The 14,575-nt window shown below is 46.6% G+C and overlaps 1 protein-coding gene across 1 annotated transcript; it reads left to right on the forward strand.

Annotated features, from left to right (window-relative positions):
* The first annotated feature begins 3,315 nt into the window (after positions 1-3,315).
* Positions 3,316-14,346, forward strand: AHSG (alpha 2-HS glycoprotein). Its single transcript, XM_006017125.3, has 7 exons — positions 3,316-3,596; positions 5,529-5,639; positions 7,804-7,888; positions 8,826-8,986; positions 10,059-10,166; positions 11,442-11,522; positions 13,737-14,346. The coding sequence occupies exons 1-7, from the start codon at positions 3,369-3,371 to the stop codon at positions 14,004-14,006; spliced, it is 1,044 nt and encodes a 347-aa protein (XP_006017187.1). The 5' UTR covers positions 3,316-3,368; the 3' UTR covers positions 14,007-14,346.
* Positions 14,347-14,575: the final 229 nt, after the last annotated feature.

The following is a 14,575-nucleotide window of genomic DNA, read 5'->3' on the forward strand; positions in this document are numbered from 1 at the left end:
CACCGACTCCTGATTTTCTGGTCTGGTTGGTTGTGATCACCAGGACTGCTAAAGGTCAACTTCAGTACCTAAGGTGTGGTCCTTGGGTTGCCTCCATTATTTCTTTCCTTTGCCCTAGGGTTTTTCCTACCCCTCAATGCAAGTCCATCTTAATTCCTGGCCCTGCGCATCATCACTTTCAGGTCGCACACAGGCCTGACTCTCTCTGTCTCCCGCTGGCTTTCTTTTCCGTGCCCTAGCAATCAATGGATCTTTATTACCTGTGGCCCAGGCTGGCTCTGATTCCCAGGGTCAGGGATCTCCAGGCACTCCCTTCAATTTGCCGGTCTCTTATGTTCCAGGGCTCCAACCAAGCCCTGATCCCAGGTTTTGTGCTGGCTCTGGTTCCAGTGTCATGTTTCCATGTAGCTTGCATTGATTGTGCTGCTTCCCGTGTGTTCCCCTTACCAGGCAATTTCCAATCTGCCGATCATCTCCTTTAACTTCCAGAAGAATACTCAGGGCTAATGGAAGGCAACTCCCATCAGCTGGGTGGGACTTGCTCCAGCAGGCCTCTTCCGTTTCCACTAGACTCATAGGGATTTGTCACTGTGGCCCACTCATGCACATCACAGTGCCCCTCACTCCCTGTAAGACCCTGGGAAGGCTCTGGTCCAGCAGGCTTGCCCAGACCATAACAGGATCGGGGGCTGGTGCACTGTTACAGTCTTCTTCATCATTTGCCATTTCCATTCCCTTCTACATTTCCCAGTCCCATACAAAGGACACAGTGACACCGGGTAACCTGTTTGGACATGGTTTTGAGTCCTGTTTTACAGTCTTGCCAGGTTTACGTAAGCCTTCAGACTTGATACTTCCAAACCTCTTGAGATTTGCGTATCATTTGTTTTGAGTCTGCTGCCAATTACTAGCCTTATTAAAAGGGCTTAATGGACATACAGATTCAAACACTTTAAAGCCAGAAGACACCATTATGATCCTCTAGTCCAGCCATCTGGATAACAGAGGCCATAAAGCCTCCCCTTGTAATTTCTCTATATCAAGTCCTTAATTTCTGGTTGAGTTAGTAAAGACAACTTTAGTTATCTAAAGACATCAAATGATTGAGAATCACACTTTAGTAAATTGCTGAAGTGGTTTATTTTACTTACTGTTAAAAAAATAATGTTTCTTATTTCTATCTTGGACTTGTCTAGCTCCAAACTAGAACCTACTGACCTGTTATGCTTTTGTTTGCAGAATTAAGAACCCTCCACTAATGGGTTACATTCTGGATGATGCCAACCAAACTCCTCAAGAGATTTCATTCTTACCTTCTTCACCTTATCAAAAATAATTCCATGCCCTGTTCTACATCTCATCTGCCTGTTGTTCAAATGCATTACACTTCCCCACCACAGCCTTTTCTGCTTTTTGACAGTGTTGTGACTGTGTGTGTCTTGTGAACCTCAAGAGTCAATCCTGTCATCCTTGTGCATTCAGTCCCAGTCAACTAAATATGACCATCAATGTGAACAAGGGCTACAGGATTTTGCCCTTGGTTTACAAGCACATAAGAACAGTAAATATGTTGTGCTCTATGAGTCAGACTTCAGATCTGCTCTCTCTACATCAGTAAAATTTCCACTGAGGTCAGTTGGCTATACTGAAGAATGCCTTTGGGTCAAATTCTACCCTGGTGCACTCTAGTAAGTTATAATAAATATACTGGAGTTATTCCAGTTTTTCTCAAGGTAACTGAAAATGAATTCATGGCCAGGGGAGGATCCGGTCGGGTAGTGGGGTGGGGGTGCACTGGTGCAGTTGCACCTTCCCCCCCTCTCCTGCTTTGATTCCTGCTCCACCTAAAGTTCAAGACTAACTGTCTGGGAGGGACATCTGCATTTCTATTCAGGCAGCAGTGAGGGAGTCAACTGACATCATGGTTCATTATAATCTGCCTGATTCCTTCTAAACCAGGGGTGGGCAATTATTTTGGGCAGAGGTCTGCTTACTGAGTTTCAGAAAGCCATTAAGGGCTGCATGACAGGCAGCTCAGGGCAGATTAATATTAATTTTCTACATTTTTTAGGGGCCCCACGAACTGGATAGTATGACCTGGCAGGCCACATCCAGCCTCCGGGCTGCATTTTGCCCACCCCTGTTCTAAACTCGTCATTCCACAGGTGTCAATGACACTCGCTCCCTTTTTAATGGTCTTGATGTTCCACTAATTAAGCTTTCTTTTCTTGTGCAATTCTTACGTCTGTTAGCTGTTCCTGGTAATCTAACTCCTATTTTTACATCTCTGCAAATTGTTTTTAACCCTAGCTAAAAGCAATAACTCAGGTGTGGAAATGTTAACTCAGGTGTGGAAAGAACCTTTAGTGAGTCACTGAAGACACTGCCAATATACTCAAGACAGCTAGATTGTTTTATGAATGTAAAACAGAGATATACATTTTATTTGAATGACTACAGGACTTATGAAACAACATCTTTTTTGATTATTTTTTGCCTAGCTGGTTACATTTTTTATACACAATGTATGATACAGCAAATTCATGCAAATTCCAATGAAGTTATATTTGTTTTTTGCTTTGATCTTAAACTGATTAATACAGCCCTAGGTCCCTAGCATAAGAGTAAATTCTCTAGCTTCTTTTTCACTGGAGAAAAACATGTTGTGTTATATATGATGATGATGTATCACATCATCTGCAACCCCCTTTTCAAAATCCTGGATCTGACCACGTTCACAGCATACCAGAAAGTGCTGAACCTGTGTATCTCCTCCTCCTACTAATGCAGCCAGTGACCAAAGTCACAACATCGTTTAGTCCAGCACTTATTTGAGTGAATTGAGCTGATTCTGATTCCATTCATTCTTTTACCATGCTGTTGATCTCACTCAATTTACTCCTGATTTACACAGGTGTGAAAGGAAAGTCAAACCTTGTGGGTTCAAAGCAATTTGGTCTGTTTACCATAGTGCTGAATTTGTTCCGGTATCGCTGCAACCTCTCTTAGCAGTAGGGAGTGCTTTCATCTCTCATGCACTGTTCTTGATTGTTAACTGAGTACTGAAAACTATCTTATATTTTTTTGCTGATGCCATCTTCTTTTTAGCAGACTTTGCAATGTCCTACTGGATAAAATTTACTTTGGCTAATATTAATCAGGCAGTTTGATGTCCTAACATTTACTTTTCTCTTTCATTGTTTGCAATACCTTCTTGGAACTGGGACAGATAGCAGTCTTGCCCTGACGCAAATTTTTGTTGCGGCCTATTATATAAATGAGACCCCAGCTAGTTACTTTCAGCTAACCGTTAGAACGTTCTTCCTAGATTGAGTGTACTGAAAGAGATCAGCTTTCCTCTAACAGCCATGAAGGCATTCGTAGCTTTAATACTGCTTGTTCAGATTGCAGTCTACCAAACTAAGCCACATGGGCCTAAACCAATTGGGCCATCACCTCCCTTAGGTATGAGGGACTGTGATAGCCCAGAAGGGGAGGAAGCAGCTGCAGTAGCTGTGGACTACATCAACGCCCACCATGCTCATGGATACAAGTATGCTTTAAACAGAATTGAGAAACTGCGTGTCTTGCCCACGGTAAGTGATACAGACAATAGAAAAGTAAGGCTGCTTTAGAAGGTGTGCTAGAACAGAAAATGCTCAGAAATGACTGATGTAGGGCCAGGTGTAGGACCAATGTAGGGCCAGGTGGTGTAGATTAGCACGTCCCCATTGACTACATCAGTGTTACATGGATTTACATGACCTGAAAGTTTGGCCCAAAGTCTTGAGGATGGAATGTGTCTCTTCAAAAAAAAAAAGAGAGAGAGATTTTAAGTAGGATTAGTATGATAGTTGTGATGGGCTCAATGACCTCTTTATTGGGGCAGATTAGCATTGACACAAGAAGCTCATTTATATGCCTAGAAGCTAATATGGGGACTCAAATTGTGAGGATAAACCTTGCAAAGTAGATAAGTCTTATTTGGCTAAATTTATTCCTTGCAGAGCTCTATGATATTAATGGCGTTACACCTGCCCCTGATGTTGGCCCAGTATTTCATTGAGCAGTTAGTTTAACTAAGAATTAGCAGTTGTTCTGTATAACCACCTCTACACCATGACCCTTTTACACAACGCTGCAGACTAGAAAGGCCTCAAAGTGGGCATAAATGCGACATATACCCATATATAACTGAGAAAGGAAGGCAGGTAAGCCACTAGAATAAATTAGCCATAATCCAACTGAAGCCGCTGGCATTTTCAGCAGATTCAAACAGATTTTAATGAGATCAGAATGAGATCTACAGTGAAGTGATCTTGTTTTGCTCTTGTTAGGGCTGAACCAGCACAGGGGTAGTTACTGCAGAGCATCCAAGGCTGGGGAGGAGAGAATAAGGCCAGTGCAAGGACTCAGCTGTTACCACTGCTGCTGCTTCTCCCCACTGCTTGGCTGTGGTGCAGAATGGGAAAGCTCCCCACTGCCCAGCCTCCTGGCCACCCAGCTGCCCAGTCAGAGCAGTGTGGCACGGTGCAGGCAATGCCCTGACACTGAATACCACTGAAGCCTCAATCCCATGGGGTGGATCCAATGGCTCTGTGGGCCACAGGTTACTGACCCCTGTTCTAGCTGAAAGGTCTAACCAGAAAGGGGCCTGCAAGAGTAATGGGCCTGATGCTCACCTGGTGCAATTCAGTAAAGTTTCACTGAGGTCAGCGGGATAAGGCCAGTTCAGACCAGCAAGGAATCTGGGGTTTTCCCCTCAACCAGAGCACCAGGCTTGTATCGGAAGGCATTTTGTCTGGTACCTTCATATCAAGCCATGGATTTACTCTCTATAGTTTTCCATATGCCAAACTACACGCCTGTCTTAAAGTATTACTGGGAAGCACAAACTCAGAAAAACTGGCTTTGGGTTCTAGTCTTTTTCTTTAGAGCCCTGAATTAAGAGCAGGCACTCCAAACCAGTTCTTAGGTGGCAAAAATCAGTGTAATTTCACTCATGACTCTGGAACGGAGTCATTTTACATCAACTAATGATGTGAACTTTTTGTTCCTATAGACCAAGGATGTCCAACTGGCAGCTCATGAACTGCATGTGGCTCTGTACAGGTTAAGTTGCAGCCCTTGGCCTCCTATCTGGCCAGTGCTTCTCCTATTGCTCCAGCTGTAGCACCAGTTGGAGTCTGCATCCTTCCTCTGGTTTTCGCTGTTTGCCCCCACCCCAGGGAGCACAGCAGTGCTGTATGGCAATGCTGGGGGTGACCCTGTGGGCATGCAGTGCAGTGCAGTGCAGGGGCTGTACAGTGGCCGGGCAGAGGGGCACAGGGCATGGTGCAGCTGAGGGTCCAAGTGGCATTCAGCCCCTGGCCACCTAGAAGTTGGACAGTTCTGGTACAGAGTAATCATAATAACTAGCTCCTGACTGCTTTTCTCCCAGGGCAAAGCCAACCAGAATCTCATCCTGCAGAGGAAAGCTGATGATGTTTGGGGAATTCATTAGCAAAATCCTTGTCTTTCCCTTCCAGGGGCCTAGTAGTGAGAGAGTGATACTCGAGCTCGACTTACTGGAAACCAAGTGTCACGTTTTGAACCCTCTGCCTCTTGAAAACTGTACTGTACGGGAACTGACTGGTCATGTGAGTACCTGAAATCAGTCCAAGTTTTGTAGTTACATATGATTGTGCAGTTCATGATGTGAGTTTATAGTGGGCAGAGAGTAGCTTTCGCCTGCTACTCCGGCCTACCAGTTTTCTCCTTTTCTAGGGCAAAAGCCTCCTTTGAGACCAGCCTCATAAAGCTCAAAGCTGATACTCAGCTCTTCTTATTTGCATAGATAATAATAATTTACATCTTTTCCTTCCTCTCATGGCTTTCTTCCAAGGAGGCGGATGAACTCAGCAAATGTTGAGTTTGACCTCTCTGTGAAAGAGGAATATTAGCCGCTTTTCACAGAGCAGGAGACTGAGAGAAATAACGCCCGAGGTCCACAGAAGGACTGAAGGGCCTACCCAGGAGTTCAGGAGGCCAAAAGTGTGAGAAGTTGCATCAGTGCAAAACTTGGCTTCCCTGAGTTGGATTTGGGACTTTTAGTAGTGGGGCTATAGCACTGGCTGGCTACTGAAAACAGAATTGAGGCTAATGTCCTCAATATAAGTCTTAATTAGAATTTAAGTGGCCATCTGCACATTTTATACACATTAGACCAAGACCTGAAAATCCTTTGAAACCAAAACAAGGTGGGGGTGGATTCTGAGCAGAAAACAGAGCCAGATTTTCAATTTTCAACCAAGGGTTTCCAGAAACTGGGCCAAACTGGTCACAGCTGGATCTGATCTGGGATTCACTCTCCCAATTGCTGTAAAGAGACATCACCTTTAGGCCACCATAAACATTTTTATGGTAGCGCAAAGTAAAAGCAAACAGATGCTCATGCCCTTTGTCATGCTGCAAATGCCTAAATATGTGGCCACAACAAAAGATAATATTAATTTGTGTAGTTATATTGCAGCAGATATCTGTTTTATGGTGGAAAATATGGGCAGCTTTGGACTGCTCATGCTCTCCAGCTGGCCCAGGCTGGCGTTCCTGCTAGGAATTCCCTGGGCATGCAGAATCAGGCCCTTGAAGCCCTGGAAGTGCCTGCCTAGGTTTCCCTGTTACACAGGAACTCCCCAAATCAAAATCCCTGGGCACATCTCTGCAAGTGGGACACCCCAGGTTTCCCTGCTTGCAGAGGTGTGCCAAGAGATTCCAACTTTGGACATGCCTCTGCGAGCAGGGAGACCCTGGAGTTCCCCACTTGGAAAGTCGCACCCAGGGATCCCCCAGGGTTCTCCCATTTGCAGAAATGTGCTCCAGGTGTTGTGCCACAGAATCAAGCCCCTGCCTGCCATTCCCAAAAGTGGCAGGGGCTGCACCCCATGAGACAAGAGGCAATGTCCATCTCACTCAGTGAACCAGATCAGCTGTGCAAGGACAGATCCCAAATCCAGCCCAGCCCAGCTGATCTGCTTCATTTAGTGATGTCTGTTTATAACCCGTGGTCACCAGGGTTTTGGTCCAGTGTTCCAGGTCAGGGCTCTCTCCACCTGTTCCCCTTGTCCACTGACCATACCGTTGACTGTCAGTATCTCCGCTCCTCTTGGATCTCATATACCATGAAGCCAGGCTTTCTCCCATTGACCAAGATTGGCTTCATGGGAGTGTTGAAGGTGATTCTACTGAAGCTCTTGATTACAAATACGTGTACTGAAATCACTTGCTTTATGTTTTATCAGAGATGGGCTTCAACTAAAGTCCTTCAGCTGGACATCCTTGAGCTCCTGACTCCTTTGAGATGCAGGCTGGGATCACAGCTTTGCAGCCCAGGTCTGCCTCTTAGGGCTTGTCTACACAACAGTAGCAGCAGGTTGTCTCCATGAGAGGCTTGCCCACCCATGTCCCTGACATGCTTCAAACCTGAAGTACTCCAGTGAAGCTACTCCTCCATGCTTGGGATGACCCTGGGTCAACTCCACTAGTGAACTTCTGGGATTGGAGCGTGCCCAAAGGTATGGGGTGGTATAACAGGGCATGCAGGAGCCTCTCAGTGCCAGGACCCACCATGGCTGCTGTGTAAGCAAGACTTTATATTGAGAAAGGTTTGTCTGGCTCTTCTGTAGCCAGACTGGACTTGCTGCAAGGACACTGCTGAAGCCTGTTCTTCTGAAGTCAGAAAGAGCTGTCCTCTTCCAATACTGGTTTCTTCTCATGAAACTCCTTCTGACAGGATGATGTTACCCTTTGCTTTTGTACCTCTAGGCTGTTGAAGGAGACTGTGATGTTAAATTGCTCAGGAAGGATGGAAAGCTCTCTGTATTAGCTGCAAGCTGTCACTCATCTCCAGGTAAAGGCCTTCCTCTGGGGTAGGGTGTGAATTTAGGGCAATCATGGGTGAAGAAGCAGCAGGGAAGTGCAGAGAGAAAATAAATTGCTTCTTTCCCCCACTGCTTGGGTTACCGAGCAGTTGGACTTCTTTCTCAGCCAGTGGGGCACAACCCAAGAGGTAACCCCCATCGTTACCATGTCACAACCCACCAGCTCAGTAGCTCTGTCTTACGAAATCATGAGAAGAGAGAGGTAGTTAGCTGTGTTTGTCTGAAGTCAGGAAGAAGGCAGAGTAAAGTTGCATCCTATAGACTAACAAAAACTTTATCATACATAAGTATAGGAAATCATGGCCAATTTCTGCCCTCACTTAGACCTGTCCATAATTACATGTGCCTAAGTTTATTGACCTCAGTGAGTCAATGAACTTAGGTGGGTATAATTATGGACAGACATTAGTACTTTTCTTCCCATCTATTTGTTCCTCCTACTAGGTAGATTTCACAAGCTGGATGACGGAAGGAGTCACACACCCACATGCAGCCAAACAATTCTAGTAACTTGGAAACTCCTTTAACTTCTCTCATATGCTTTCACAAGAAGAGGCTGCATGCTGAAGTCCATATCTATTTTTCTTAAGACAAACTCTCACTGATGTCGCAGAGCTTGCTGGTTAGCAAGAACCTTAACAATTGAGATACTGAAGCCTAGAGCACTTTTGTGTAAAGCAAGATTCCAAGAATTAGCAGGAAAAAGTCAAATGTCCCCCTTTCCCCATGCTGCCATCTGAGAAGTGAAATGCAGCAATTTTTTTGCACTGTACAGCAACACCAATTATGCAACAATTTGGAACTGGGCATGTAAAATAGCGGCCTGTGCCCTTGAACAGATCTATAATGCTTTCAGAAATAACCTGTAATCTGATGAAAATATCATCTGCCCTGTCTCTTCTCTAGACTCAGCTGAAGACATCATTAAAATCTGCCCTGACTGTCCATTACTGATTCCATTAAATGATACTCGGGTGGTGAAGACAGTTGAACTCCTCCTTGACCAGTATCACAGCACAAATGATGTCTACTTTACGCTCATTGAGATTGCACGAGCTCAGATGCAGGTATAGTAAAAGCCATTGCAGAAGCACATAGGGAAGGCATGTATCTCATTTAAACCATGCAAGGGATTGTAGCCCTTTGTCAGACTGTACTGATTCCAGTATTGAAGGCACTGCTTAAAGCACTGTTAAGTGTGCCTGCTAATTCACATGGAGAAAGGCTGCTTCCCCTCAGTATTGCTTTACATGTTTGCTTGGAGCAAAAGTCAGTCAACTTTTATTAATGGCAGACCCCCACTTCTGACCTGGCTGTCACAGTGGGCTGCCAATCCCCTGCTGCTGCCCTAGCCATCCCTATTCTGGGCTACATATTTGCCTCCGTAACGCAGCCTCCACTTACCAACTGCTGCCAAAAACCATGGCCAGTGACAGTAGAGAGTGTGGACTGGGCAATGAGGAAAAGCAATACAGGGCAAGAGAGCAAGGAGGCTGCGGAGCAGGGAGGGCTGGAGCAGGTGGCTTGGGAACACAGAATATAGCCCCTTCAAGCTGGCACCCAGCACTGGTGCACATGCCACTGCATGTCACCAATCCCCCACCCCACCCCCTACCATGGGCCAGATCAGACCATCGTGGGCTGGATCCAGACTCTTTGTGGGTCAGGTCCAGCTCAAGGGCTTGAGGTTGCCAACCCCTGGCTTAGAGTGCTTTGCCTCTAGTAGCAGCTTTGAAATTCACAGGGCACAATCTGTTTCGGGACTGCTAATAACATGGCATTTACAGAAATTAAAAGAAGCTAGGAGGATTAATCACCCACTCCATGTGTCCTACAATTTTCTGATTGCCAGAAGAGTCTGTTCTATGTGGCTTAGACTGTAGCTGGTGGAATTATGATCACTGCTGTATTTTAAAATGGAATTTTCCTTTGGTAGTAACTGGGCAATGTTCAGTGGCTTAGATTTTGCAAAGGGATCTGTGGCATCCTAACCCTGTGAATTTCCTCAGATGCCAGTGGTTTTGCAAAGCTGAAACTCCCACAGGCTTCTTAGAGAATTCAGCCCTTTACCTTGTCTCAGCAGTTCTGTAGTGTCAGGCTGGAAAGAGGATTAAACGAATATTCATGTTTTATCCAAAGGCCCCTAATGCCATCTTTGTCGAGTTTGCAATTTCTGCCACTAACTGCTCAAGCAAAGATGCCAGTGAACATGCGGAGGCCTGTCAGGCGCTATCTGGGGATCAAGCTGTAAGTATGCTGAAACGATCTTTCTGACCAATCCACTTCAGGTAGAGAGATGAACCACATTACACTGGACCATTATGGAGACAGGGTGCAAGGGTTGTTTCCTCTCAGTGATACAATTTCTAAGTCTCCCTTACCTCTTTTCCCCTTCTGTCATACAGGGGTTATATATTTTGATGAACCCTCTTAAAAAGTAAGGCCCAGGGAATTACAGAACATCTCTCTTAAACAAGGGCATAGGTTGTTAGCTGTGATTTGTATTGCAATAGCTCTTGGAAACTTCAGCCTCACTGTGGTGGATGCCATAGCAAGTCAGTGCCTATCCTGAAATACTTAAGAGTGTAGGTGTTGTTAATACACTTTGTGTTACTAACTGAATTCCCAAGACCCTTAGGTTCAGCTTAGCTCTTCACCTCTTGAATCTAAAGATACTCAGGCTGCGTATACACATTTAAATAATCTGGGAAATTTACCCAGAGCCACATATATAGACATTCAAATGCTAAGGCCCTAAAGAGTAAAGAGCTTGCAGTACTGATACTGTGAAGCTGGGGGGCAGGAGGTCCTGCACACATTTAAGCATGCTCTGTAGGCTCCCATATTCTCCTGGTGACAGATAGCAGCAGTGGATAGGGCAGCTCTTATTGGCTGGCCCAGACTGCCCATGGTCAGTCTGTTTCTCAGCAGTACAGTGTAGGGATTGAAAAAGGGACCTGTTCTGCTCCTTACTAGAGCAGCAGAGTCCAGCACGTGACATATTGTCATCCTAAGGGGGGAAGGGAAGAATGCCAGAGGACTATGTTTGCTTCTGAGAGATGATCCATAGTATGTACAGACACTCGCTCTCCCAGGAGAAATTGTTCTGGGAAATATTTAACCCTGGTTGTCCCCAGGTAATTTTTCTCCTGGAGTTGCATTTTTACTCTGGGAGAATAAAAGACTCCTGGTTTCTCTGGGAGAGCAGTGCCTCTCCTAGGAGAAACTGAATGTCTGTATAAGGTAAGTATCCCATATAGTTTTGCTGTATGTGTTAGCCTTTCACCTCTCTGCCCTCCCTCTACACTCATACACAGACACACATACCTAGACAGACATTTAAACACAGATGATTTTAATGGGAGCTGGCCTCAAAAACAAGAATTTTGCAGTTTAGATCAAACATGTATGGCATTTTGGAAGGTTGGTATCTTTTGGACTATACAGTCACATAGACATTGCATTGCAATAATCCTCCTCTTTGTATTTGTGGTTTCTTTAACTTCCCTCTAATTTTGACAGACATTTGGCTTCTGTGTTGGATCAGTCATGCACGTTCCCAACGAAAACATACAGGTGGAGTGTGAAGTCTATGCTCCTCAGGTATGAGCACCCTAAATATTTCCTTTGTTGCTAATACTTTCTTATTGTGTCTTGACATTTCTTGCATTATTAAGAACTGTTTGGAGCACCTGCTCTGAACTTACCTATTTCCCAGATTGCACTAGCTACTTGATGCAACTCAAGAGGTTAAATTCAATTCATAGAACCTGATAAAGGTTGATCTTGTCTGTGTTAAGCTGTTTTTTTTCCAGAAATTGTGCCATGTTTACCCCGCACAGTTGGACATTGCTGCTTCTTGGTCTCCTCAACCAGAGTTGGACATGGTTATGGCTGATGGTGCAAACTATGGTCCAGGTTCTTTGCCTGAATGCATTCTGTTGGGTATCCACCACACTCTCTGAATTAATCAGGTCCAAACACCAGTCAGACTGTGTCCAGTTGTGTTCACTAGGGTTGAGGACTCGCTAGAAGTAAGCAAAAAGGGCCAGGAGATAGATCCAAAAGTGAACATCAATCTCAGGAGATGAGGTCAGTGGGGACCTTGTTGCTAGTAGCCTCTAGATCAGGGGTGTCCAACCTTTTTGAGTGTGGGGCCAGATCATGAATTTTTTATCACCCAGTGGGCCAGCGAGCCATATTCATATTTTATGACCCCACGGGCCATATGTTGGACAAGCCTGAAATAAGGCAAAGCTGGCATAAACCCGCACCTGTGCTCAGCTAGTGACAAACTACAGAAAATGATGTCCTGGACCAGCCATCCCAACAGCTGGGGCCCCTCTTCTGCCTACTACGACCACCATTTGAAGGCAACGCAACAAGATATTTGACAGCTTTGTTAAAATATGTGACCAAACCAATGTAACCGGTGCTCTCACGCAGGCCAAGGGGCCGCCTATGCCACTGCTTCCCCAGGCCTTGCCCACACCAGCAACACCGCTGCCCAAAGTCTTAGCAGTGCTGGGCAGGCGTGGGTGGGGCCCAGCCAATGCGTGAGATGGGGGACAGCGGAACTGCGGGAGCGAAGCCAGTTCCCAGCCTGGCAGGGTCTCAGGCCTGGTCTCCCCATGGCAGTTCCTGGCGGGGGAAGGCCTCAGGGGAACACAGGCCACTCTGCTCCTCCACGCCTCCCTGCGGTGAAGGCAAATGGCCCCTGGGAGGGCGCAGGCAGTTGCCGCTGCAGGAAGCGACAATCTCCCCTCCCCCCCGGGGCCACACCCGAGCAGCGCAGCCCCACGAGCCAGCGCTGCCCGAGGGGGGCTAGAGCGAGGTGGCTGCTGCACTGCAGCCCCTTGCTCGCCCACCCACATGGCCCTGCTCACCATGGTGCCTGGCTGCCCGTGCATGCAGCCCCGGTGGCCTCAGCACTGGGAGCCCGGAGTGTGGGGCCCAGCGGACACAGGCTGCCACTGCCTCGCTCTGCCCAGCGGGTCCTGGAAGGCAGGCGGGACGCCAGGGGCAAGGGCCCAAGCTGGAGACAAGTAAAAGCGGGTGCTGTCCTCAGCTCATCCCGTCAGGCGCAGCCAGGGCACCCCATGCCGCACAGCCCTTGGGGCGGCAGCGGGACCCGGCTCGCATGACGTGGGAGGTTATGCGAGCCCGGCCCTGTGGAAGTGAGCAGCTCCCCTCCCCTCCCCCACCTGCCTATCCTGAGCAAGGGACCTCGGGCCACAGAAAATGGCTTGGCGGGCCGCATGGCGGCCCACGGGCCGTATGTTGGACAAGCCTGCTCTAGATGAAATCAGACTCAGGGACTAATCTATATCAGCCATGTTTTTAAATTCCCATCACCACTATCACTAAAGCATATCCACTTGTGACAGTCATAGCAGGAGTGCTTGACTATACCAAGGCTCAGGCCTGCTGGTGTTTTGACCTAGGTGTGGTCAGAGCAGGATTAGATAGTGTTCTGGCTGTATTGCTTGCTTGGAGTCCAGTAGTCCCATCACTACTACCTCTGGAACAGCAGCAGTGTTAGCAACGATATCACTTTTGGGTCTGAGAATGTCACTGACTTCATAGGACACGTTCAGGGTTTCCATTGGTGCAACAATAGATGCATTTTGGCCCTAAAAATCTACTGGCTATTAGAGAATGTGTGTGTTTAAATGTGTAGCCAAACCTCCCTAAAGGTCACCAAAATTCCTGTTCCCTAGTTGAAACCACAGTATTTACTAAAAACGTCCAGCACTTGTATCTTATAAACTCCAAGTCACAGAACATGCACATCTGACTGATGTCTCTCTTTTCCAGCCTGACGTTGTCCATCCTGTCCTGGCTAAAGATACTGTAGGACTGCTTTCCGTTCCTGTACATGGCTTCAGCCACCACAACCTCAGGCATTCCCATAGCAGCCATTTCAATGACTCTTCAGAGTCCAACTCTGCAGAAGTTTCTGTTGCTTACACCTTATCGCCGAAGCTTGTGGTCAAAAGAACAGTTTCTGAGCCAGAACATCCAGGAGGCGTACTAGATCCTCTTCATCCTGGATGCCCTGGCAGGGTACGCCATTTCCGTATATAGTTACAGGCACAGCTAGCCAGATGATTAAAGGGTTAGCTGGTGGCACCAACAACATGCAGAGTACACAGCCAAATATAAGTATCTGAGGCTACTCAGATCCTTTATCTCCAATTGGTTTCATTCCCGATAAACCACAGCAGGGATCAATAGCATGCAATAACCTGCTCCAAGGTCTAGGTGATTATAGATGGCAGTAGTTGTGCTCTCTGCCTCCACAGATGACCTTGTTAAAACAATAGGAAATGTTATTGCCTTGATGCTGTTGGAGTATCTGCAGGCTTGTGGAGAGAAAACCAACCCAAAGTGCTTTATAAATAAAGAGATGCCTCTTTGCCATCCATCTGTGTTTAGTGTCTGCTTTCAACTGTAAAACCTGGATGGATCACGCTTGCCTTTTCTACATGTCCAGTGACATGGTATTATCATATGCTAGGCCTGATTTTCCGAGGTTTCATAGTTTCATAGTTGGTAGGGTCGGAAGGCACTTGAGCAGATCATCAAGTCCGACCCCCTGCCATGGCAGGAAAGAATGTTGGGGTCAAACAACCCTGGCTAGGTGGTCATCTAGC

Source organism: Alligator sinensis, unplaced genomic scaffold, assembly GCF_000455745.1.
Source record: "Alligator sinensis unplaced genomic scaffold, ASM45574v1 scaffold301_2, whole genome shotgun sequence".
NCBI classification, from domain to species: Eukaryota; Metazoa; Chordata; order Crocodylia; family Alligatoridae; genus Alligator; species Alligator sinensis.

What these genes read in the sequence shown, in the direction of transcription:
- AHSG (XM_006017125.3), top strand. Translation starts at nt 3,369, where the DNA reads ATGAAGGCATTCGTAGCTTTAATACTGCTTGTTCAGATTGCAGTCTAC. An exon ending in AAGCTGTCACTCATCTCCAG is followed by an intron (nt 7,889 to 8,825) that starts GTAAAGGCCTTC and finishes TCTCTTCTCTAG; the next exon opens with ACTCAGCTGAAGACATCATT. An exon ending in GTGAAGTCTATGCTCCTCAG is followed by an intron (nt 11,523 to 13,736) that starts GTATGAGCACCC and finishes TCTCTTTTCCAG; the next exon opens with CCTGACGTTGTCCATCCTGT.